Below are 25,907 nucleotides of genomic sequence, written 5' to 3' on the forward strand. Positions count from 1 at the left end.
TTTGGAGATGTCCCAACCCTGGGGCCGTCCCTTGTCCAGGGAGCACCTGCCTGCAGGGTTGGGGGCGTGCCTATGACTTCCCACATGGGTGCCCTGTTGCTATGGGTGGCCACCCCTCCTTGGGGAGATAGTGTGAGAGTGTGCCGATCTTACTTCAAGAAACTGAAGTGGTGGTGGGATCATACAGGAGTTCTAATGTTAGTGTCTTGGGGAAGCTCCATTTCTTCCCACCATGGCTGTACTAACCAAGGTCAATTCTGAATGATTATACCTAAAAACCAGAGATTTTTCAAGAACCTCACCAGCAGAGAACATGAGAACATTTTCAAGACCTTGCTAAGTATACTAACCACAGGAACAAACTGGTAACTCAGAAACTATTGAAATGAAGAACTGGTTCTACTTCTCCCATGTCTGGCTAGTGCGCTGCGCTCTGGCTCGATCCCACCTCAGGCAGCTGGAAGGTTGACCTCCCAGGTCGGCTCCACTGAGATGGCTACTGTTTCCAGAAATTCTTCGGGATGTGGCCGGTGTTGCCCCACCTGTGCACGGATCATGTTGGCGACCTCTGACAGTGGAGCCACAGGTCCTCCAGGCATGGTCCCTCCCCGGCCCCCAGTGGAGCCATCACACTGAGGGTTTAATGGGACAGGAGCTGCCCCCAGGCAAAACCACCCGAGATTCCCACTGTCCCTACCTGACCTCCAGATGCTACTCAGTTACTCCTGAGCTTCTGGTGTCTTCCTGGGATCCTGACCTGGTTGTTTTCAGACAGCTCGTCCAATGGTACCCTCACTTTCTGGGATGGGGATTTGCTGGAGTCTGCAGTGTGTCAGTCTGCGTACCTGGATCGCTTCTTGAAGGTACATCGTCTGGGCCATCTATGGACCCAAGACGGTGGGTCTGTGGCCTGGAGGGTTTCTGAGCAGAGCTGGTGGGATGGGAGGGCTGTAAGGCCCAAGTCAGGTTTCCAGAAAGCTGTTTGTGGTCCCTGGCATCCTACCAGTTTTGAATCAAGCCCTGAGATCTTTAAAATGTCAGCAGTATCACAGCGTGGGCCAGAAAATCACGTCTCCGAGCGCCTAACCCCACCTAAACTATTGCCACTTTTTGCACTTGAGCTGAGTACAGAGGATTTGGAGTCGGGGTTTGAAGGGAGATTGTGGGCCAGATTCTGTGTTTGGGGACACAGGCCATCCAGAAAGCTTGTGCTGAGCCTGAGGAGGGGGCCTGTGTGGAGACCCGAGCTGCAGACACTGCTGTCTGCCGATGCCCCCTCAACCTGCCCCAGGGCACGTGCTGCTGGGGGAGCACCTGGCCCTCTCTCCCGCGTCAGGGGTGCCTCCTCCCCTAACAGTCTCCACCAGCCCGCATCCTGAGAAGGTGGATACCACAATGATGTCCAGCCCTGGGGACAGATCCCCTGTGTGTGGGACATGGTGTCCCAGCAGGGCTGAGTGCCAGGACCCCGGTGCTCGCTCTCCTCCAGGGGGTTCACGGTGGCACATCCCCCCTCAAGCTCCCTGGGCCCAGCTCCTCCCCTGCTCAGAGACCACCCCTGGCCCAGGCTTCATGCACTGGGACTGCATCAGGTCATCTAGACCTTCTGGACTCGTGCTCCCATGGCCGTGACATGGGCACAGGCTGGCCTCACAGACTCGTCAGAGAGGACCCAGTGCAGGAAGATGCAGGCCACTGCAAGGGAGATGCCAAGTGACCCCGGAGAGAGCACACAGGCCTGCACAAAGCATGGGGCTATTGGAGCTCAGTGTGCGATGTGGGCACCCAGCCAAGGAGCACATGAAATCCTGGTGAGGGTGTCCCGGTGGGGGGAGATAGACCTCCAAAAGGCTACAGGAGAGGCAGGAGACAAGGAACATGACAGGACAGAGCTTCCCAAGGAGGTCGGTGGAAGGATCAGAGGCTCGCAGAGACCCTGGGAACACTCGGAGGAGCTGGAGATGTTGGTTGAAACACTGTCATTTGGTCAGAAAAATTGTGTCACAAACCCACAGTCATCGCTGGATGATTTACTCTTTGTTGCTTGTAGGAATCAGGGAGTATAGAGCCATTAGCACTCATGGTGCATGAAGTCTAGGATGTATTTACTTTTCATCAATCTTGGGGACTAGATTTTCCTAGAGGAAGTGCTAAGCATGGGTCTCTCCCTTGTTTTCTTTGTGCAACGGGCCTCATTTCAGGAGCAGATTCCTGGTGCTCATCACCACGGCTAGCCCTGAGGCCTGCCCCCTGTCACCTCCCCCAGTGGACATGACCACGTGGGCTGGGGGTGCTCCCTGATGAAGCCCCAGTGCTCCTGTGGCCCCCAGATCCTCTGCTGAATGCAGGAGGGCATGAGAGAGGGAGGGGGAGAAGGGAGGGAAAGGAGATGGAGCGGGACAACAGGGAGGGGGAGAGGAGGAAGGCAGGGGAGGGGGAGGCCGAGATGGGAGGGGGGCCGCGAGGGGGAGGGCGGAAGTGGAGAGGAGGAGGAAGGTAGGGTGGGGGGGAGGAGGCTTGAGAGGGAGGGAGGAGCACAAGGGAGGAGTGTCAGAGGGAGGGAGGGAGCATGAGAGGGAGGAAGAGGAAGGGGGGAGGGGGGCAGGGTGGGTGATGCAGTGGGGAAGGGGGTGGAGGGGAAGGAGCAGGGGGTGGGGGTATGATGAATGGGGGGGGAGTAAGTGGGGGGGGGGAGGGAAACCCCGAAGCCAGGTGCACACATCAGGAACCATTATTTAGGGTGAGGTCGGAGGGCATCACAGTCCGGGCCCGGGATGGTGGCACTGGGCACGTCCATCCGTCCTCTCGGTGCTGTGCTTCCTTCTCCTTGGCCCTTTATCACCCTGGATCCTCTCCACTTCCTCAACAACTCCGATGTTCCCAGGAGCAGGGTGGCACGAGGGGGTCCCAGGAGGTGCTTTCTAGATCTCGTGCCCCCGATGACTCTGGGACAGTAGCTACAGGACATTCTGCCATAAGGACTGGGACTGAGGATCCCACCATCTCCTAGGGCGTTAGCGCTGTTCCATTCCCGGTCTTTCCCCCACCATTGCGCTGAACACTCCCGATGGTACATCCGTGAAAGACCGCGCCAGAGTGGCCGGGGGTGAGGCCAGGCTGGGCACGGCTAGGTGTGGCTGCACCTGCTGCCCGGGATAGGTGCTGCTCACTGTTCCCAGTCACCCTTCTCTCCAGGGGACCTGCATCGACCTCCGGATCTTCACCTTCTCCCCAGGGCTGCCGGTCCCCAGACCGGAGACCTGCTATTCTGAGGGTCACTGGCGCTGCCTCCATAGGGTTTCCTTTGCCCATGTCCTTCCCCGGGAGCTCCCGAATCTCCAACACATGCCCCCACGTGCTTGTTTTCCCCCCTGGACCTGCAGCATTTGGTCTCTGTCCCAGCGGACCCCGTGACTTGGAGCCTGGTTTCGACCAGAGTCAGGTGAAAGTATTATGCATACTTATTTTTTAAGATTTTATTTATTTATTTCACAAGCAGACATTGATCACAAATAGGCGAAGAGCCAGGCAGAGAGAGAGGAAGAAGCAGTCCCCCTGTTGAGCAGCGATTCCCAATTCAGGGCTCCATCCCGGGACCCTGGGATCATGACCCCACCAAAGGCAGAGGCTTTAACTCACTGAGCCACCCAGGTGCCCCTGTATGCATACTTTAAAAAATTTTTTAAATTTATTTAAAATTTTTCAAATTTAAATTTAATTTTTTAACATATATGTAGTATTCTTTTCAAGGGCTATGCATACCTTTAGGACAGGATCACAATGTTTTCGTTACTGTTACTTTGTGTTAAGATTCAAACATTGGAAGTATGACCTTTCACCTTTGATATTCTTTTTCAAGATTGTTTCGGCTGTCCTGTGGTCCCTGAAAATTCCATATGACTGTTAGGATTAGCTTGTGTGTTTCTTCCAAAAGGCCTTTGTGAAATGACTTGGGAACACACTGAATCTCCACATTGCGTTGTGTACTGTTGCCATCTTACCAATAGTATGTCTTTCATCACCGTGGGGAGTCCTCAGACTGATGTAGGTTTCCGTTACTTTCTCTCAGCAAAGTTTCGTACTTTCCAGTGTACAAGACATGCACGTTGATTACCTCTATTCCTAAGCATTTTGTCAATGTTGGTGTTTCCTAAAATGGAATTTTTTCCTTAAATTCCATTTTGGATGATTCATTGTGTGTGTATAAAAATGAGAGATTTTAGTGTATTGATATTTTGTCCTGGAACTTTGTAGAATTAGGGTATAAATTACAAAGGTTGGTGGGTCGTGCACAGAGCATGAAAGTTCCGGACAGTCATTGCCTTGGGGTCCATCTCGTGGGTCTTGCTGGCATCTGGGAGTGGTTATGCTGGAGGGATCATTTTGGTGCCTGTCGGGTCTTTGACTCTTTGACTTAAGAGATGAGCCTGAAGGAGGGAGGTCGTCGGTTAGGAAGGCCAAGTGCAGGTGGGTAAAGGCCTCTTTAGCTCAGAGAGCGGGAAGCTTCAGGCCCCTACAACACACCTTGCCCTGTTCATTGCTTCCAGGTTCCTGGTCGTGAGTTCTGGCCTTCTAATGAACTGGTGAGGTAGTCAGTAACACGTTTCCCTGAGTTCCACGAGCCGCTATTAGAGCAGACTGCGAGCAGACTCTTAGAACCTGAGTAGGAGATTGTGGGGACCTCCGATCTGTAGCCCATAGCTCAGAAAAATGCGTGACCTCTCTGCCCAGCCACTGTCTGACCCCTAAGGTAACAGCATAGGGATCCAGTGACCCCACACAGCAAAGAACACAGACTTGACAAAGATTGCTCAGAAAAGTCACTAAGCCAACAGTAGCAACTACAGCGAGCAGCCAGAAGGAGGCCTCGTGTAAGGAAGGTCTGATTTCAGAATGCTTCCATGATAATATTCATCGTCACACCCTGAACTCATCAGTAGGGCCAAGTCCTCAAGCTGGGGTTCTGGTAGCTTCCAGGTAGCTTCAGGTTGCTTCCCAGGAGAGGGCAGTTTTAACCAAGGTCCAGACGATGGGATGGGTTTCCTGACTCCCCGTCACCACCCCCTACCCAGGGCTGTAAGAGAGGACAGTTTCCTTCAGCTTCTCTTTAGGTCCCTGGTGGTGTCTGGAAATAGACAGAGAGAGATGAACAGGAGAAAAGCAGGCAAAGCGTATTGATTTTTTTTGGTGGGAACCTCATGTGAACATGGAGACCAGCAGAGGTGACTGGAGCAGGCGGCTCTTCTCCCTTTTAGACAAAGAAGCCATGGATGTGGGAAGAACTGAGAGAGACAGGGGTTGGGACTAGGGCTGGTAAATGATGAAGAGGTAACTAGGAAGATAAAGGTTCAGTTAAGCAGGTTTGTTCCTACAGCCGTTGGGGCCCTGAATTCTTCCTTGATTCTGGTGAGAAGCATGTCCTCCCTGCGGTCTAGGCAGAGCAAGTGCCACATGAGAGTTTTCTGACCTGCTTCAGGGAAGAAGGGCTGATGGTTGGGGATCCAAGGAACCTTTCTGCTTCTGCTCAATGCAAAATTCTTTCCGTTTCTGTGTTGCCAAGGTGCCATATTTGGGGTAGTGTGTCCTGACCCTCACCGGCCTGGCACTGTGCTCCTTCTCCTCCTCGTATCCAGGACATTGGATGTGCTGCTTTGGAGATGTCCCAACCCTGGGGCCGTCCCTTGTCCAGGGAGCACCTGCCTGCAGGGTTGGGGGCGTGCCTATGACTTCCCACATGGGTACCCTGTTGCTATGGGTGGCCACCCCTCCTTGGGGAGATAGTGTGAGAGTGTGCTGATCTTACTTCAAGAAACTGTCTTCATTCCTGCAATGTCTACCCGGTGGTGGGATCATACAGGAGTTCTAATGTTAGTGTCTTGGGGAAGCTCCATTTCTTCCCACCATGGCTGTACTAACCAAAGTCAATTCTCGATGATTTTACCTAAAACCAGAGATTTTTCTAGAACCTCACCGGCAGAGAACATGAGAACATTTTCAAGACCTTGCTAATTATACTAACCACAGGAACAAACTGGTAACTCAGAAACTATTGAAATGAAGAACTGGTTCTCCTGCGCTCTGGCTCAATCCCACCTCAGGCAGCTGGAAGGTTGTCCTCCCAGGTCGGCTCCACTGAGAAGGCTACTGTTTCCAGAAATTCTTCGGGGTGTGGTCGGTGTTGCTCACCTGTGCACGGATCATGTTGGCGACCTCTGACAGTGGAGCCACAGGTCCTCCAGGCATGGTCCCTCCCCGGCCCCCAGTGGAGCCATCACACTGGGGGTTTAATGGGACAGGAGCTGCCCCCAGGCAAAACCACCCGAGATTCCCACTGTCCCTACCTGACCTCCAGATGCTACTCAGTTACTCCTGAGCTTCTGGTGTCTTCCTGGGACCCTGACCTGGTTGTTTTCAGACAGCTCGTCCAATGGTACCCTCACTTTCTGGGCTGGGGATTTGCTGGAGTCTGCAGTGTGTCAGGCTGCCTACCTGGATCGCTTCTTGAAGGTACATCGTCTGGGCCATCTATGGACCCAAGACGGTGGGTCTGTGGCCTGGAGGGTTTCTGAGCAGAGCTGGTGGGATGGGAGGGCTGTAAGGCCCAAGTCAGGTTTCCAGAAAGCTGTTTGTGGTCCCTGGCATCCTACCACTTTTGAATCAAGCCCTGAGATCTTTAAAATGTCAGCAGTATCACAGCGTGGGCCAGAAAATCACGTCTCCGAGCGCCTAACCCCACTTAAACTATTGCCACTTTTTGCACTTGAGCTGAGAACAGAGGATTTGGAGTCGGGGTTTGAGGGGAGATTGTGGGCCAGATTCTGTGTTTGGGGACACAGGCCATCCAGAAAGCTTGTGCTGAGCCTGAGGAGGGGGCCTGTGGAGAGACCCCAGCTGCAGACACTGCTGTCTGCCGATGCCCCCTCAACCTGCCCCAGGGCACGTGCTGCTGGGGGAGCACCTGGCCCTCTCTACCGCGTCAGGGGTGCCTCCTCCCCTAACAGTCACCACGAGCCCACATCCTGAGAAGGTGGATACCACAATGATGTCCAGCCCTGGGGACAGATCCCCTGTGTGTGGGACATGGTGTCCCAGCAGGGCTGAGTGCCAGGCCCCCCGGTGCTCGCTCTCCTCCTGGGGGTTCACGGTGGCACATCCCCCCTCAAGCTCCCTGGGCCCAACTCCTCCCCTGCTCAGAGACCACCCCTGGCCCAGGCTTCATGCACTGGGACTGCATCAGGTCATCTAGACCTTCTGGACTCGTGCTCCCATGGCCGTGACATGGGCACAGGCTGGCCTCACAGACTCGTCAGAGAGGACCCAGTGCAGGAAGATGCAGGCCACTGCAAGGGAGATGCCAAGTGACCCCGGAGGGAGCACACAGGCCTGCACAAAGCATGGGGCTCTTGGAGCTCAGTGTGCGATGTGGGCACCCAGCCAAGGAGCACAGGAAATCCTGGTGAGGGTGTCCCGGTGGGGGGAGATAGACCACCAAAAGGCTACAGGAGAGGCAGGAGACAAGGAACATGACAGGACAGAGCTTCCCAAGGAGGTCGGTGGAAGGATCAGAGGCTCGCAGAGACCCTGGGAACACTCGGAGGAGCTGGAGATGTTGGTTGAAACACTGTCATTTGGTCAGAAAAATTGTGTCACAAACCCACAGTCATCGCTGGATGATTTACTCTTTGTTGCTTGTAGGAATCAGGGAGTATAGAGCCATTAGCACTCATGGTGCATGAAGTCTAGGATGTATTTACTTTTCATCAATCTTGGGGACTAGATTTTCCTAGAGGAAGTGCTAAGCATGGGTCTCTCCCTTGTTTTCTTTGTGCAACGGGCCTCGTTTCAGGAGCAGATTCCTGGTGCTCATCACCACGGCTAGCCCTGAGGCCTGCCCCCTGTCACCTCCCCCAGTGGACATGACCACGTGGGCTGGGGGTGCTCCCTGATGAAGCCCCAGTGCTCCTGTGGCCCCCAGATCCTCTGCTGAATGCAGGAGGGCATGAGAGAGGGAGGGGGAGAAGGGAGGGAAAGGAGATGGAGCGGGACAACAGGGAGGGGGAGAGGAGGAAGGCAGGGGAGGGGGAGGCCGAGATGGGAGGGGGCCGCGAGGGGGAGGGCGGAAGTGGAGAGGAGGAGGACGGTAGGGTGGGGGGGAGGAGGCTTGAGAGGGAGGGAGGAGCACAAGGGAGGAGTGTCAGAGGGAGGGAGGGAGCATGAGAGGGAGGAAGAGGAAGGGGGGAGGGGGGCAGGGTGGGTGATGCAGTGGGGAAGGGGGTGGAGGGGAAGGAGCAGGGTGTGGGGGTATGATGAATGGGGGGGGAGTAAGTGGGGGGGGGGAGGGAAACCCCGAAGCCAGGTGCACACATCAGGAACCATTATTTAGGGTGAGGTCGGAGGGCATCACAGCCCGGGCCCGGGATGGTGGCACTGGGCACGTCCATCCGTCCTCTCGGTGCTGTGCTTCCTTCTCCTTGGCCCTTTGTCACCCTGGATCCTCTCCACTTCCTCAACAACTCCGATGTTCCCAGGAGCAGGGTGGCAGGAGGGGGTCCCAGGAGGTGCTTTCTAGATCTCGTGCCCCCGATGACTCTGGGACAGTAGCTACAGGACATTCTGCCATAAGGACTGGGACTGAGGATCCCACCATCTCCTAGGGCGGTAGCGCTGTTCCATTCCCGGTCTTTCCCCCACCATTGCGCTGAACACTCCCGATGGTACATCCGTGAAAGACCGCGCCAGAGTGGCCGGGGGTGAGTGCCAGGCTGGGCACGGCTAGGTGTGGCTGCACCTGCTGCCCGGGATAGGTGCTGCTCACTGTTCCCAGTCACCCTTCTCTCCAGGGGACCTGCATCGACTTCCAGATCTTCACCTTCTCCCCAGGGCTGCCGGTCCCCAGACCGGAGACCTGCTATTCTGAGGGTCACTGGCGCTGCCTCCATAGGGTTTCCTTTGCCCATGTCCTTCCCCGGGAGCTCCCGAATCTCCAACACATGCCCCCACGTGCCTGTTCTCCCCCCTGGACTTGCAGCATTTGGTCTCTGTCCCTGCGGACCCCGTGACTTGGAGCCTGGTTTCGACCAGAGTCAGGTGAAAGTATTATCTGGTCTTGAGTTGTGAGCTATGTGTTTGATCTCTGTGGTGTGTCTTGCAACTTTCTGTGTTTCCTGGTTTCCGTGTGAGCCACAGAGGAGCCAGCCGTGTCCTGTCTGGGGTCAGGCGGTGGTGTCCCAGCAGGAACAAGGGTCTCACCCCGAGATTGTGCCCATAATTCCTAAAGGGGCCTCTGTGATTACATCTCATCCGTAATCCATCAGGCATGTCAATATCGAATAAAGGAAAATCTATGTTAAATTAGCACAGAAAAAAATAAATCCCCTTTCAAAATCGGTGGGCTGACACAAAGGCACCTGTTGTGTGATTCCACGTATAGACATGCAGAACAGGGAATGGAAGAGAGAAAGCAGCTCAGGGGTGCAAGCATCTGGGCTGGAAGAGAAATGGCCAGGTAGGGCTTTGGGTTCAGGGTCTCCTTTGGGGAAGGAGATATCCTGCAGCAATGTTCTGTCGTGTGCTGGGTAAACGCTGGGAATGTACTTAAACTCATGATGCATTGAATTGGAAACAAGTAATTTTATTTAAAACGAATGATAAATAGTATAGAGAACACGTAAAGACAAAATCAAAATCAGTATGTAGCAGAAAGGAAAAATGTACACGTCGGGCACAAAACGTTCCTGCAGGTTGCCAGGGTCGGGGGATAGAACAAAGGGTAACTGTTCTAGGATCAGGGCTGTGGGCACCAGAAGGGGCTCTGGGCGCTCCTCAGGAGGAGGAGTAGGGGGAGGAGCAGGGGCGGATTCCAGAGCAGAGGCACAGGTGTTGTCAGGGGCAGGATCCATAGCAAAGGCAGGCCCCGGGACAGGGGCAGACCCCAGCTCTTCCCGGACAAAGTCAGCCTCGCGGTGGGCCGGTGCCCAGTCACCTGCTGGCTCCGGGTCTCCTCCTGAAGTCCCTGCAGGCACCATCCCCGCCTCTGGAGCTGTGGATGCAGGTGGGGCCGGCTCTGGCTCCTCCGACGGAGCAGCTATGACAGGAGGAAAGCGCACCGGCATGCCTGTCTCTCCATGTGATTTTGCAGAGACAGAGCTCAGCCCAGGGCCTCCCGGAGAAGCCGCAGCCACGGAGGAACCCTCACCGGGACATCTCCCTGACTGCGGTCCGCTCGCTGCGAGCTCTGAGCCCAGTCCTGGCTCCTGGCCCCACATCAGCCTCTGGGGTCTCCTGCCCTTGGGGCCCGGCACTGACCCACCCGCAGACACCCACGTGCCCCAGCCCCGGCCTTCTCACCCTCAGGCTCGGCCTGCATGGGCTCCGGCTCCTGGACCACACGGTGGTGTAGGCACACAGGCAGTGTCAGCGGTCTTCCCCCGGAGTCCCCAGTCCCTGCTCCTGCAGAGCCCGGTACGGTCACTCTCCTGGTCAGGGAGATGGAGCGGGTGTCCGCCAGCCTCCTTCCTATTTCATCGTCACTAGTGCTCTGCACAGACAGACCCCGGGAGCCAGCCCCGACCGTTAGAGCCCTGCCCAGCCGTCCTCACTGTCTTCCTGCCCACCCCCCTGCCGCTCCCAGATCAGACCCAGACAGTGTGTGCACAGCGCCACACCTGGGACAGGGACCCATACCTGCAGGACACGGGATGCACCCTGGGGGGAAGCTACTGTCCCTACTCTCACAGGAGGCAGCCTCCCAGGCCCACAACCCACCCAGCCAGCCTCGACCTGGGTGTGAACATGAACTGCCCACTGGGCATCTGACCCCTTGTCAGCCTGTTCTTGAATGGGGGGGGCTCACCTCACATGAGCCTTTACACACACACACACACACACACACACACACACACACACACACATACTCAAGCATGGGGAGGGGACCTAGGGCTGCACTGGTTGAATCAGAGCATGTGGGGCTGGGGGCTGGCTCTGGGCCTCAAGGTGTTACCTTTCTCTTCTTTTGGCCAAATGGCCAGAGCCATCGGGGAGCCTTAAGACAACATCCCCAGTGAGGGAAAGCATGTGCAGGGCATGATTTCTTCAGCTTGCAGCCTCCAGATGTAGGAACACAACAGAAGAACATGTTGCTTATTCAAAGATCCGCAACAAAATGAGCTGGGCAGGGGGCTGTCTCTGTGTGTGGGTGCCTGGTTACCTGGGTCCCCAATTGTGTTGGGCTCTATTGTGAGGAAAGTGAGGTCACCACTGCCTGGGGTCTGCTTACCAACCACTTCCTCCCACACAAGAGCCCCGCCCGGTGGGTCCCCCTTCCCCGCGTGCTCAATGCTCACCCTCTGCTCCATGCCCCGTCCATACAGTGACAGCCACACAGCCCACCCACAGCCCCTGCGAGGCCTGGGGGCAGCCAGTGTCCCCACTGTGAGGATACAGGGCTGGGTTCGGACTGGGTTCCTGCTCGTGCCCAGGGCTATGAGCCTGGACAGACCCTGTGCTTCTCAGGGCCTCCCCGGCTCCCCGCCTGCCCAGTGGGGGCTTCTGGTTTCTACTCTTAGGGACGCATTCAGGGGTAGGACCTCCAAATATGTTCTGTACCTGCTCTCACAGGAGGCTGGTACGCACCCGTGGGAATGCAGGGATGAGCGGGGGCTGGGCGGGGCATAGAACACAGCTCAGAGGGGCCTGGATCTGCTCTGGGGTCCGGGCAAAGCCACCCTCCTCCTGCCTCTCTCCCAGCCCTGTGGGAAGGTTGCAGTGAACTGATTCCGACCTTGTCTTCTCGTGACTCAGACTTCCAGGGAGGGACTCCCATTCGGTTTAGGCTCAGGTCCCAGGGCCTCTTCGGCACCCATGTGCTGGGCAGTCCCCACAGTGGTTCTTGGCAATTCCCGAATCCTGGTCCCACATCCCTGTGGAATTCTCTGCCCTCCGGGGGGATGGCCTGTGTGACGGCGCTCTCAGGACTAGACTAGGGCGAAATCATGGGCTATTGTTCCCAAGCCAGTTGAAGAAAGTCTTTGACTTCTCCTGGTTCCCTCTCTTGTGTTCTTTCTCTTGTCTCTGCCTTCTCTGTGTGTCTCCCTCCGTCTCTCTCCCAAGAACAGGATCTGGGAGTTCTGGGGGTGATGTAAGAAACCTCAGAAGCCTCCCTTGTCCCTGTTTCCCTCTCCTGTCGTGTGCTTCGTTCCTTCCTAAGGCCTCCTCACCCTGACCAGAGCCCTGACTCTGGAACCTCTTCCCAATGGGGACACTGAGGCTGCAACAGTATGCAGGGGGGCGGTTCCTGAGCTTGGTCCCCAGACCAGCGGTTCAGTGCTCTGCCACATTCTGCCAAGCCAGGTCATCAGGCGGCCGAGTCCCCAGGCTGTCCTGTGCTCAGAAGGACCTCCAGGGAGTACAAAGCATTTTCCCAGGACTGGGAGCACAGTGGGTCAGGGATGGAGACCCAAGGCCAACAGACTTTTCTACAAGCCTGCGGGACCCTAGGACATGCCATCTCTGCAGCCCAATTGACAGAAGAGTAAACTGAGGCCCTTTGTGCTGAAGCCCCATCTGGACTTGGCCATGGGGGCGTTATCTCTTCCTACTTCCAGTGGCCCAGGTGGTGATGGACGCCAGAACCCAGACCCTTCTCCCAGTGCCCTGGCACCCCCCTGGCCCTTTGGGGGAACCCCCGACCATCAATCTGGCCTGTCTCCCCTCCCCATGCTATGGATCTGGGTTCTTGCCAGGGGTCCTGATGCCCCTGTCCCACGGCTCGGCTCTCTCTGCCCTCTTTTTCCTTGCCTCCTTGTCACCCACCTCACTCCCAGGATGTCTTCCCATCTGATCCCCACCTGGTCAGTCTGAGTGGTGTGTGTGTGTGTGTGTGTGTGTGTCCGTGCAGGTGTACATTTCTCCACCTGTCTGGGGATGTTGAAGTTCATGTCCCCACATGGGACAGGGTGGGTAGCTATCCTCAAGAATCTGTGGGGCTCTCACCCCCAATGCAAACCTCATGAAGGGGGGGGGTTGGGGCTGCCATGGCTGGAGAGCATCCCCGCTCCTTGGACTCTTTACCCCTCGTTTGTCCTAGGCATGTCCCTGCCTCTCTTGACCCCACGTTCCCAACTCTCCCTAAGGGCTGGACATGGAAATGCTTGAACTTGGCCACTCCTCCAGGGGTAGGTGGAGGACAGGTGCACCAGGCCTCCCTCCCGAGAGGGCCAGTTGAGCACAGGAGCCCTGCACACAGTACCTGTACCATGAGCCAGCCCTGCTGTGCACATGAAAGAGACCCATGTCCGCACCTGACCGGGTCCCCACATTTCCTCATCACCACCAGTTCTGTGGCCCCAAAGTCCTCTGAGCCCCCGAACCATGCTCATCCTGGGCAGTAAGGCTCCGTGTACAAGGTCAAGGTACAAGACATCTGGGTATGCAAAGGTCACTGAATATCCCCCATCCAGGGGCCAGAAATGCATACTCAGCCCCAGGAAATCCATGCGCTCTGGGAGGCTGCAAACTCATTACAAGCTAGAGCCAAGCCAGCCCTATGGGGCCTGGTTTCGGGTCCTGGAGCCCCACAGTAAGGAAAGCTGATGCGGGACCGGAGCTGGGAGAGGACAGGGGGACTGTCCCTTGGGGCTATGGCTCCCTTGTCCCGCAGACTCTGTTGTGTGCTGGCCCCTAGGGCACCCAAACGCCAGCTCCCAGGTAGGCTTTGGGTAGGGAGACCAGAGTGTGGCTCGTACTATGTCATATGTGTCTCTCTATCCTATAGCTACAGCCTGGCCCACCAGCTGCACTCCATCTATGGCAGTGCAGCAACACTGAGTGGGCCAATTGCTGTCCATACATGTACACGGACAACATGCTAAGGAATTACCAGAGGTGATCCTGGATAAAGGGCCTCTGGCCAGTGGGACTGGTGGCTTCAGCACCCTCCAGCAGGCCCCCTTTCCCTGGATGGGAATCCTCCTGGAGTCTCTGTCCTCAGAGCTTCCTTCCTGCTGGTTTCAGGCCCATGGTAGGGACTGTGGTGTGTCTTAGAAGGCTCCACCCCAGCCTCCCTCCTGCACACATCTCTGCTCTCCCAGAAGCAGGGGCTGCTGCTCCCACATGCCCTACACAAGGCTGGTTTAAGGCACTCGTTCTCTCCAAGGCCCAGCTCCTCTGGCTCTGTCACATACATGGTGGCCATGGCTGCCTGGCTGGGCCAGAAGTCCCAGGAAAGCTCTCCTTCCCCCGGATTAGGGTTCATATTCATGGCCAGAGAAAGAATTCCCATCTGTCCTCTGCCAGAGAAGGTGAATTCCTAGGCCGGTTGGCCCTCAGGTGCCTGAGGACATGGGTGTCCCCTAGAGAGAACGGTGATGGGAGGCCCATCTGGGTGAGCAGCGCCCAGCCCAGGCCGCAGGTGCACCCATCTCCTAGCCATGCTCATACTCAGACTCACCCCAGGAAACTCTGGCATGATTTTTCACAGATGTATTTTCAGGAGTGTTCACCACTGTCCTCAGCAGTGCGGGAAAGAGAAGGGAATGCACCCATACTAATGCCCAAGGAGATGGGTGTGTGTGTGTGTGATCAGTCAGTTAAACTGCTGAATCTTGATTTTGGCTCAGGATATGATCTCATGGTGTGGGACTGAGCCCCATGTAGGGTCTGTGTTCAGTGCAGTGTGAGCTCACAGTTCTCTCTTCCCCCCTCCTGCCTCTCCCACCAGTCTTGTGCCACACGGTCGCTCTCTCTAAAATAAATTCATGAAGTCTTTATAAAAATGGAATCATACAGAGTGTACTTTTAAAAAATAATAAGGAATCCTAACATTGATTTTGCCATTTTAAACATTTTCAGTATAAAGTCCGGTTTTGTTAAGTATTTTTACACTGCTGTGGAACGTGTCTTGAGATTATTTCATCTTGCACATCTGAAATTCTGTACCCATTCTTATATGCTTTTCATGTAGAAAGCATTTTTATTTATTTATTATGTTCAATTAGGCATCATCCAGTACAACTTTTGTTTTTGATGTAATGTTCAATGATTCATTAGTTGCATGTAACGCCCAGTGCTAATCACAACACGTGCCCTCCTTAATACCTATCACCCTGTTACCCCGTCCTACTCCCGTCTGTAACCCTCACTTTGGTGCCCAGAGTCCAGACTCTCTCATGGCTTGTCTCCCTCTCTGATTTCTTCCCATTCATTTCCTCCTCCCTTCCCCTGTGGTCCTCCACACTATTTCTTACATTCCACATATGAACAAAACCATCTCCGCCTGACTTATTTCATTCAGCATAATCCCCTCCAGTTCCATGCATGTCAGGGCAAATGGTAGGTATTCATCCTTTGTAATGGCTGAGGAATATTCCATTGTATAGATGAACTACATCTTCTTTACCCACTCATGTGTTGAAGGTCATCTTGACTCCTTCCATAGTTTGGCTATTGTGGACATTGCTGCTGTGAACATTGGGGAGCAGGTGTCCCTCCTTTTCACTATGTCTGTATCTTTGGGGTAAATACCCAGTAGTGAAGTTGCTGGGTAGAAGGGTAATTCTATTTTTCACATCTTGAGGGACCTCCATACTGTTTGTCAGAGTGGCTGCACCAGCTTGCTCTCATCCTCACCAACGTCTGTCATTTCCTGACGTGTTCATTTTTGGCCATTCTAACTGGTGGAAGGTGGTATCTTGTTGTGGTTTTGACTTGTATTTCCCTGAGGCAAGTGATGTTGAACATTTTGTCATGTGTCTGTTAGCTGTTTGCATGTCTTGGAGAAATGTCTGTTCATGTCTCTGCCCATTTCTTGATGGGGTTATTTGTTTTTTGGGTGTTGAGTTTGAGAAGTTCTTTATAGATCTTGGATATCAGCCCTTTCTATGACATGTCATTTGCAAACATCTTCTCCCATTCCATGGGTTGCCTCTTTATTTTGTTGACTGTTTCCTTTGATGTGCAGAAGCTTTTTATCTTACTGAAGTCCCAATAGTGCATTTTTGCTTCTGTTTCCCTTGCCTTTGGTGATGTGTCTAGGAAGAAGTTGCTGTGGCTGGTCCAAGAGGTGACTGCCTATGTTCTTCTCTCGGATTTTGATAGATTCCTGTCTCACATTGAGGTCTTTCATCCATTTTGAGTTTGTAAGAGAATGGTTGAGTTTCCATCTTCTGCATGTGGCTGTCCAATTTTCCCAGCACCATCAATTGGAGAGACTGTCTTTTTCCATTGGGTATTCATTCCTGCTTTGTCAAAGATGAGTTGACCATAGAGTTGAGGGTCCATTTCTGCGGTCTCTATTCTTTTACATTGATCTACGTGTCTGTTTTTGTGCAAATACCATGCTGTCACAGTTTTGTAATATAGTTTGAGGTCAGGCATTGTGATGCCCCCAGCTTTGGTTTTCTTTATCAACCTTTCCTTGGATATATGGGGCCTTTTCTGGTTCCATACAAGTTTTAGGATTGTTCCAATTCTATGGAAAAAAATGCCCATGGTATTTTAATAGGGATGGCATTGAATGTGTAGATTGCTCTGGGCAGCACAGACATTTTCGCCATGTTTATTTTTCAGATCCATGAGCATGGAATAGTTTTCCATCTTTTTGTGTCTTTCTCCTTTTCTTTCATAAATGTTCTGTAGTTTCTAGAGTATAGATCCTTAACCTTTTGGTTAGGGTTATTTGAAGTTATCTTACAGTTATTTGAAGTTATCTTACAGTTTTGGGTGCTATTTTAAGTGGAATTGATTCCCTAATTTCTCTTTCTATAGTTAAATTGCTAGTGTATAGAAAAGCAACTGACTTCTGTGCATTGGTTTCATATCCTGCCACAATACTGAACTGTTTATGAGTTCTAGTAATTTGGTGGTGGAGTATTTTGCATTTTCCACATAAAGTATCATGGCATCTGTGAAGAGGCAGAGTTTGACTTCTTTGCCAATTTGAATGCCTTTTATTTCTTTTCGTAGTCTGATTACTGATGCTGGGACTTCCAGTACTATGTTGAACAATATTGGTGAGAGTGGGCTTCCCTCTTGTATTTCTGACCTGAAGGAAAGAGCTCTCAGCTCTTCCCCATTGAGAATGGTATTCACTGTGAGCTTTTCATAGATGGTTATGAAACTGAGGACTGTCTCCTCTATCTCTATACTCTGAAGACTTTTAATCAGGAAAGGGGCTGTATTTTGTGAAGTGCTTTTTCTGCATCAATTGAGAGGATGCTATGGTTCTTGTCTTATCTTTCATTAATGTGCTCTATCGTGTCGATTGATTTGCGAAAGTTGAACCACCCTGACATGTAAGGAATAAATTCCACCTGGTCGCAATGGATAATCCTTTTTATGTACTGTTGGATCCTATTGGCTAGGATCTTGTTGAGTATTTTGGCAATCATGTTCGTCAGGGATATTGCTCTGTAATCCTCCCTTTTGATGGGGTCTTTGCCTGGTTTTGGTCTCATAGAACGAGTCTGGAAATTTTCCCTCTGTTTCTATTTTTTGAAAGGGCTTCAAAGGCATAGGTATTATTTCTTCTTTGAATGACAGCCTTGCTGGATAAGGCATCCTTGGCTGCATGTTCTTCTCACTGAGTATCCTGAATATGTCTTCCTAGCCCTTTCTGGCTTGTCAGGTCTCTGAGAACAAGTCTGACATTATTCTGATGTTCCTCCTTCCATACATAAGAAGCCTCTTCCCGTGGCTGCTTTCTGGATTGCTTTCCTGGTTCTAAGATGTGCAAGTTTTCCATTTTGAATTCTCATAGTATATTTATAGAAGATTTTGTATTTTCTATGTGCACCCTCATATTATCTGTAAATAGCCATAATTACCCCCTCAATTCTTACTCTTTTTGTTTCTCTTGCCTTATAACACTGGATAGATGCTCCAGTGCAATGTTAACTTATGTAGTATTGTTTGAAGATTTTAATATACCTTTCTCCATATCTGATAGAAGAAGCAAATGAAACATTGGTAACAAATGTAACCTAGTTGACATATCTGGAACATTACATGTTAAGTAGAGAATACATTCTTTTCCAGTGGTCCTAGGATATTGTCCCAAGTAGATGAAATGTTGGGCCATGAATCAAGTCTACACGTTTTAAAACCTGAAACTAAGTAGACTGGATTTTTAGACCACAGGGGAATTGAGACATAGTCATAAGGAAAGAAAAACAGGAATTCCCTCAATGTTTAAAAATTAAATATGCTACATATCCTAAGGCTCAGACAGGGATCACAAGAGAGATTCTCAACATTTCCTACATCAGAGCTCACAGACAATGCCTCGCTATATGTGAAGAGCAGTAAAAGGAGCTAGACAGTTCAGCCGTAATTAAGTCAGGGTTCTGCCTACCTGAGCCACACGTGGCAGCCTTGACCTGTGGTCCCCCCACACTGCCCTTTGTGGTATCCCTGAGCTAAAAGGGACAACATGGCCATATGGAAATGGGAAGATCCCTGCTCCTAGTGATGATGGTGCCCCCCGCCCAAGCTGCCCTTTCTGATGGCCCTGACCTAAGGGGGACAGAATGGCCATACGGAAATGGGAAGCTCCACACCCCTAGTGATGATGGTGCTATTGTCTTATCCTCACCAGTCCAACAGCATGCTTTCTGAGTGAAATAGGACACAATAACAGCTTCTTGACCTTCCTTAAGGTTTGAAAATCATCTCATGAGTCATGTCTTAGAAATATGGGTTCAACATGTGTTCTTTCTTCAGGAAAAGAAAGAGACCCCAATAGTAATCATGGCTTCCTGATCCCCTGCTCTTGAGAGCCATCACGCTGGCTCTTTGTGGAATTCTCTCTCATAAACTTCCAAACTATGATGTAGATACTATTGGGCACATTGTGTAGATGGTGAGGCAGGGGCTCAGAGATGATTCAAGTCACAGAGGATTTTAGTATCAGAAACCCAAGTGAGATCCCCAAACTGACTCCAAATCCCTTTCGTTCCAAACAGTACGATTTCCTTCTTATCTTTGGTCTTCTCAATCTGGAAATAACTCAAGTCTCAGGATTTTCTTGTGTGGTTGGTCCATTGAAATGAATTCAGCTAGCCTTTTCACCTCTGCCCATCATGATCAATAAGAGTGGAGGATTTCTAAGTAAGATACTCAAAGATCCCTAGGCATAGAGACATTGGAATATTTTTCTGACATTAAAGTTCCTGAAAGAACTATCTTTTTAAAATTGGTTCAGACTCTGGTATGTTCAGAGTGTGCTGTAAGACAGGTCTGAAATACTATTTAAAAATACTCTGCTCAGCCTCTTCTACAAAGTGTGCTAATGCTTATAAACATCACTAAACTATTCCCTCACTTGTGATTACTTAGTTCCTAACCATCATAGTGTTTATGTGGTATAACTATGACTTACATGAGTCAAAATCTGCATGGGAAAAACTAAGGCAGCGTAGCCAAGCTTTAGGGGGACGTCATGTTTCAGTTAGTGTTGTGACAATGAGCTACTCTGTTTCATTCTGTAGTATAAGGGAATGGTGCCAGACATCTCTAAAATGTCGGGATGTTCTCAAATTTTGACTAAGTTATCTGTGTGCTTCAGAGATTCGGGCAGGAAAAAGGGAGGAGTTCTGTGAACACCTCTGTTACCTGTGGAAGGAACTTGGAACAGGGAACCTTCTGTAGGCATCATTTTGATTTCTTGGTAGTATTGTAAAGGTGCTTTTGTCTCAAGGTCCTCTCTTTAGTAGTACTTAGAATGATAATGGAAATTTTAATCTTTTACCATCCATGGGCCCAGATCCTGGCTCCCAGGGAAGCTATCCTTTAACATTTTACCAAGTTCAAAATGACTGGGCAAAACCTCAGACCATGGGCCCTATTTCTGCCCCAAGCACATGTTGTACATCTGCTTCAAGAAGGAAAAGCTCCCCCCAAAATGCCATTACAAACATAAAGATAAGAAAAACAGAAGAACCTCTCCTGCTCCCATAAAATTAAAGTCATACTGACTTGCACATACTGGAAACATAAGGAAAAGTCTGTAACTTTATGGAATGTTCTTCCTCATGATTATGCGTAACTATGTAAAACAAAACAGAACAAATATAGAAACCTACCTCAAATGTTCCTTCCCCAGAGCACTCCCTTCCTTGTGAAGAATTTGTCTCCCAGGCAGCTATCTTGACTTGGGTTTGAGTAAAACTCTCTTCCTTTCTTTCTCAAATGTTTAAAAGGGTTCATTCATTTAGTGTCGACAATAACAATATGTTTTCTTTTTAAGCGTAAAATCAGTGTTCCTGGTTCACAATTCCCAACAGCATCGTAGGGCGGTGTTTCTTGTTCATCCTGAAGCTTCCCTGCAGAACAAGCATGTGTATATATATATATATTCCAGCACAAATGGGCTCATTCTAGAAAGGTGCTCCAAAGGTCTGAGAAGCACTGTCCACTCCATGGGTAAAAAAGGTGAAACTTACCAAAAGAAGGTGAGGCTCCTCCCGCTTAGAACATTACTTTCTGGGTCTTAAAATTGCCATGAAAATGTGGGAAACTATTGCATTTCCTAAAGCCCAAGCCTGGGAAGGTCTGAGAGCAGCTGACCTTGTCAGGAGTCAGGAACAGCTCTGCAGGCAGGGCTGGTGCAGGAAGGGAAGGGGGAGGCCTCTGAGGGTGGTCTGCAGGAGAGGGGTCCCCGGAAGGAGCCAGATGTCTGTAAGAGGGGAGGCCATGCCCACGACCCACCCATGTCTGCCTCACTAAGCCTAGTATTAGAGTGAGGAGGCCTCTCCAGAAGCACCTGAAAAAGCAGGGAGGTGCGGATGTAAGGGCGAGTCGCTGGATACAGACAGGTGCAGCACCTACTGGGCTCACGGAACCATCCTCCCTGACCAATCAGTGCATGGCGGGTGAGCTACATCTTCCGTGGGCAGAGCTTGAGCTGCCACGGAAAGCAGACACAGGGAAGGTGAGGGGGCAGGGGAGAGGGCTTGGGTGGGGAGGTCCTGAGTCCTTAAGTTCACGCTGTGTACCCAGGCCTGGGGGGTGCTTCCGCGGGTAGGGTCTTCAAAGGGCGGGTGAAGTGAGTTCATCATGATGACTCAGGTGGAATTTATTTTTCCCTTAAGTCTTTCCGCCCCATATCTGTCAACTGGCCCTATCCCCCAGACCAGTGAACTCCAGGGCGTCCACTCAGCCAAGCTTTTGTGGGATGGGTTGTGGTCATTTCAGGGTTCCCTGTGTTTCCCAGGAAGAGAGCATGTAAAGACAGCACACAGCCCCCAACTTCAGTGGGGTGCCTCTGTCTCCTGGCACAGTGCCAGTAATGGAACTTGAGCAGCCCCCAGTTCAGCAAGTTGTCCCCTGCACGCCTCACCCACAGGTGTGGCGCTAACAAGCCGCAGACCAGTTCCCTAGCTTCAGCGTTTTGCGCCCAGTCTGTCGGTTTGGTGGAAATGGGCTGTCAGGGTCCTGCAGGAGGGTCCTCCAGGCTCCTGCCCCCGAGGCACAGTCTTGGCGCTAATAAACCCTGGAGCCCTCCCCCAGCTTGAGCAACTTGCCCCCTCCCTGTTCCAGGAGGTGGTGGTTGGGCTGTCAGGATCCTGCAGGAGCGTCCTCCTGGTGGGGGCCTGGAGGCTAGCGGAAACCAGATCCCACTCAATTTGATGAGGGCCGAAGAATTGGGTGTTTTTTTTGAAGAGTAACTTCACTTCTCCAGAAAGGACGGTGGCATTGTTCAACTTTAGAATGAAGCTAATTACTACGTAAGAAACAAGCATGTGTCTCCCCTCCTCCCAGGGACTGGAGCAGGCGTGCAGGCCTTGGGGCGGGGGTGACTTCTTATCTCCACCTGACAACACTTCCCCACCCTGGCTCCACAAGACCCAATTTTGAACTCAGCATCTGAGTCCGTCATGTGGCTTGTCACCAGACGTCAGCGTTCAGAGAGAGCAGCAGGTACGTTGGGAGAAACGTCACATCCATTGTGGGGCGGGAGGTAAAACTTCTCTTTAACCCCAAACCTCCTGGGCTTTTCCCTGGTCTCTAGTGGAGCCACGAAGTCAAACCGAAGCAGCTGTCAGCAATCTAGAGCGGGTGCCAGAGTTCCTGAGTTTCTCTGCAGGGAGAACGGGGCAGGGGGTCCCATTTTCTCTGTTCATTTCTGGCTTACGAAGGTATTTGGAACATCTCTTTCGTAGGCAATCGCTTTGATTAGAGAGGGAAGATGAGATTTCCTGTTCGTGTTTTTAACATGTAATGTGTTCCTTCATCTAATGGTGTTTATTTCATTGGGCTGAGGTTGTGGTGGCATGGCCGGCATCCAGTTAGGTGGCTGTCTGCGTTCAGGTAGAGACTTGGATGATGTCTTGTCATTTGTGTGATGTTTCCTAACTGATTAGTCCTTTCATCAGAAGAGTTACAATTAAGGAATAATTCAAAATTATTCAGAGCAGACTTTTAACATTTAAAAGTTCAACTTGACTTTCTAGTTTCGCTAAATGGATCACCTAAATATTTGGACATGCTGTATTTTTCTCTGTAGTCTCATTTCTGGTGGAGCCAGCAGGAGAGTCTTTGGGAGTTCTCCTGGACAGAGGCATGCTGGTGGCTTCAAGGGTCTTGACAAGAGGAGCCCTGGGGTGAGTTCTGGAACTGCTTGCCGGGTGCTGGGTGAGTCAGGTTATTGCACAGAGTTTCTGTTTCCTCTTTATGAAATTGCTGGCAGGTATTATCTATGGAAAGCCTTTTTACACAGAAACTGTTAAGCCTAATGAAGGGCAACTAAAAATGACATGATTTGGGCTGTATTATTCTGTAAAAAAATAGTTTTAAAACCCCCTGTCATAGGATATGGTACTTCATTGCACAAGGAGCCCTTGGACAGCTGCAGGGAAAGACTCAGATCTCAGAGCACGTTCATGTTCCATCGAAACGTGACTTACAGTTTGCCCAGGGAGGAAGGTAAGTGCAGAGAACCACGACAGAAGGGGAAAGGAGGTGTTAACCGTTCAGGAAGAAGCCTCCTGTCTTTCTCCTGAAAGCCCTGGGCCAGCGTAATTTTGGAAGGGGGGGGGGGATCCTGGAGCTCTGCGACAGACAGGGGAGCTCCAGGGCTGGGTAGAGCTGACAGGAGTCCTGGAGGAGAGCGGAGTGCATTCTGCAGGAGGCTGTGGGCAGGGCTGGCTCCCGGGCTGGCTATGTGTCCCGTGTGACAGTTGTGACAGGTCAGGGCAAGGAGCAGGTTCCTGGCTGAGGACAGGTGAGGTGCAGGTGGAGAGCTGGCGGAACACCTGCTTCTGTGCCACCAGCCTCCCCCAACGTGCACAACCTCGTCATCCGTCCCTGTCACTCAGTTCAGACCTCCCCATGTTGCCAGGCCGAGACACTGGTTTGGGCTTCGTTCTTTGTGTGTGGGTGACGTTTCAAAAGTTAGCCGGTGGAAGTGAGAACATCTGTTCCTCTGTTATTTGCTGCTCTTCTTGCAATCACTGACTGAATCAGTAGTGGAAGGGGCAATCTTTCTGTTTTCATTCCTGTTGTAATTAAACAATGGGAAAGCAGTCTTCTGAAATAGTCCAAGAATCCTTTGCGGGGGTTCATGTTTTTCTCTTCCGTGAACCACTTTCTGATATTGGAAAGTATTTTTCAAAGTAAAGCACAGCCTCAGAGCTGTAACAGGGTGCAGTGCCCTTTGTGAGGAATGTAAGTTGTTGAGGGAACAGGAAGTGGCTCTCTGTGCTCCCAGCGGATATCTAGCCTTCTCCGTGGGGTCTTGCTCACCTAGTGGCCCATCCTGGCCTCTGAAACTGACCCAGTGAATCATTTGTGACTGGAACTGGGGATTTATGAAGAAAACAGAATGAACCCAGGAAGGTGCCTGTATCCTCTGCATTCGGACAACTCCATGGAGCAATGGAACTCATCCCCCATGAGGCGTGTCAGGACCCCTGAGGGTGTGGGCTTTGCTTCATGGGAAGAGGTTGTGTCTTCATCCTTATCTGGACCAGAGCCATGTTGTCTGGTTATGGAGACCCAGACCTTTACGTGACCATGTCATTATTCTTCTTGTGATGGTAAGAAAGCAATCCAGACACTGACTTTGGGGTACACGTATCAAAAGGAAAAACACAAGGTCAAATATATATATGAGGGCTGAACTTGTGGTATCTCTCATTAGTACAGGTAATACAGGGCTGCCTGGGTGAGAAAGAACAAGGCATTCTTTTTTTTCTTAAGCTTTTTTTTTTTTTTTAAATAAAAATATAATGTATTGTTTGCCCCAGGGGTACAGGTCTGTGAATTGCCAGGTTTACACACTTCACAGCACTCACCATAGCACATACCCTCCCCAATCCGTAACCCAGCCACCCTCTCCCTACACCCCTCTCCCCCGGGCAGCCCTCAGTTTGTTTTTTGAGATTAAGAGTCTGTCTCTTATGGTTTGTCTCCCTCCCAATCGCATCTTGTTTCATTTATTCTTCTCCTACCCCCCAAACCCTCAACATTGCATCTCCACTTTCTCATATCAGGGACAGCATATGATAGTTGTCTTTCTCCCATTGACTTATTTCGCTCAGCATAATACCCTCTAGTTCCATCCATGTCGTCGCAAATGGCAAGATTTCATTTCTTTTGATGGCTGCATAGTATCCCATTGTGTATATATACCACATCTTCTTTATCCATTCATCTGTTGATGGACATCTAGGTTCTTTCCATAGTTTGGCTATTGTGGACATTGCTGCTATAAACATTCGGGTGCAAGTGCCCCTCTGGATCACTACATTTATATGTTTAGGGTAAATACCCAGTAACACTACCGGGCTTTATACTGAAAATGTTTAAAATGGCAAAATCAATGTTAGGATTCCTTATGATTTTTTTAAAAGTACACTCTGTATGATTCCATTTTTATAAAGACTTCATGAATTTATTTTAGAGAGAGCGACCGTGTGGCACGAGACTGGTGGGAGAGGCAGGAGGGGGGAAGAGAGAACTGTGAGCTCACACTGCACTGAACACAGACCCTACATGGGGCTCAGTCCCTCACCATGAGATCACATCCTGAGCCAAAATCAAGATTCAGCGGCTTAACTGACTGAGCCAACCCCCATCTCCTTGGGCATTAGTATGGGTGCATTCCCTTCTCTCTCCCGCACTGCTGGGGACAGTGGCGAACACTCCTGAAAATACATCTGTGAAAAATCATGCCAGAGTTTCCTGGGGTGAGTCTGAGTACGAGCATGGCTAGGAGATGGGTGCACCTGCGGCCTGGGCTGGGCGCTGTTCACCCAGATGGGCCTCCCATCACCGTTCTCTCTAGGGGACACCCATGTCCTCAGGCACCTGAGGGCCAACCGGCCTAGGAATTCACCTTCTCTGGCAGAGGACAGATGGGATTTCTTTCTCTGGCCATGAATATGAACCCTAATCCTGGGGAAGGAGAGCTTTCCTGGGACTTCTGGCCCAGCCAGGCAGCCATGGCCACCATGTATGTGACAGAGCCAGAAGAGCTGGGCCTTGGAGAGAACGAGTGCCTTAAACCAGCCTTGTGTAGGGCATGTGGGAGCAGCAGCCCCTGCTTCTGGGGGAGCAGAGATGTGTGCAGGAGGGAGGCTGGGGTGGAGCCTTCTAAGACACACCACAGTCCCTACCATGGGCCTGAAACCAGCAGGAAGGAAGCTCTGAGGACAGAGACTCCAGGAGGATTCCCATCCAGGGAAAGGGGGCCTGCTGGAGGGTGCTGAAGCCACCAGTCCCGCCGGCCAGAGGCCCTTTACCCAGGATCACCTCTGGTGCTTCCTTAGCATGTTGTCCGTGTACATGTATGGACAGCAGTTGGCCCACTCAGTGCTGGTGCACTTCCAGAGATGGATTAGACCCTTCCAGGGTCTGCTCGTGGGTCAGAGGACGCCCTGCCCAGAGATACAGAGGATGTCCCTCTTCCTCCG

General features: G+C 51.6%; 2 protein-coding genes across 5 annotated transcripts in view; one reads left to right on the top strand and one right to left on the bottom strand.

The window, feature by feature from the left end:
- LOC131838290 (nematocyst expressed protein 3-like) overlaps positions 1 to 11,745 on the bottom strand; it is a 50,378-nt gene extending 38,633 nt beyond the window's left edge. The window contains exons 1-4 of one of the 4 annotated variants that reach the window (XM_059184163.1): positions 11,343 to 11,745; positions 11,000 to 11,103; positions 10,348 to 10,475; positions 9,983 to 10,084 (exon numbers count right to left, since the gene is read on the bottom strand). In XM_059184163.1, coding sequence (XP_059040146.1) covers positions 9,983 to 10,084; positions 10,348 to 10,475; positions 11,000 to 11,073 — 304 coding nt within the window. In that variant the 5' untranslated portion in view covers positions 11,074 to 11,103; positions 11,343 to 11,745. Of the gene's footprint in view, positions 1 to 9,982; positions 10,085 to 10,347; positions 10,538 to 10,999; positions 11,281 to 11,342 lie in introns of those variants that run through there. The other 3 variants (XM_059184161.1, XM_059184162.1, XM_059184158.1) reach the window with 3 other exon arrangements.
- Positions 1 to 25,907, top strand: part of LOC131838291 (splicing factor, proline- and glutamine-rich-like) — a 77,981-nt gene that overhangs the window by 46,929 nt on the left and 5,145 nt on the right. The gene's annotated exons all lie outside the window — the stretch shown is intronic.

The sequence above is a fragment of the Mustela lutreola genome, chromosome 8 (assembly GCF_030435805.1).
Source record: "Mustela lutreola isolate mMusLut2 chromosome 8, mMusLut2.pri, whole genome shotgun sequence".
NCBI lineage: Eukaryota > Metazoa > Chordata > Mammalia > Carnivora > Mustelidae > Mustela > Mustela lutreola.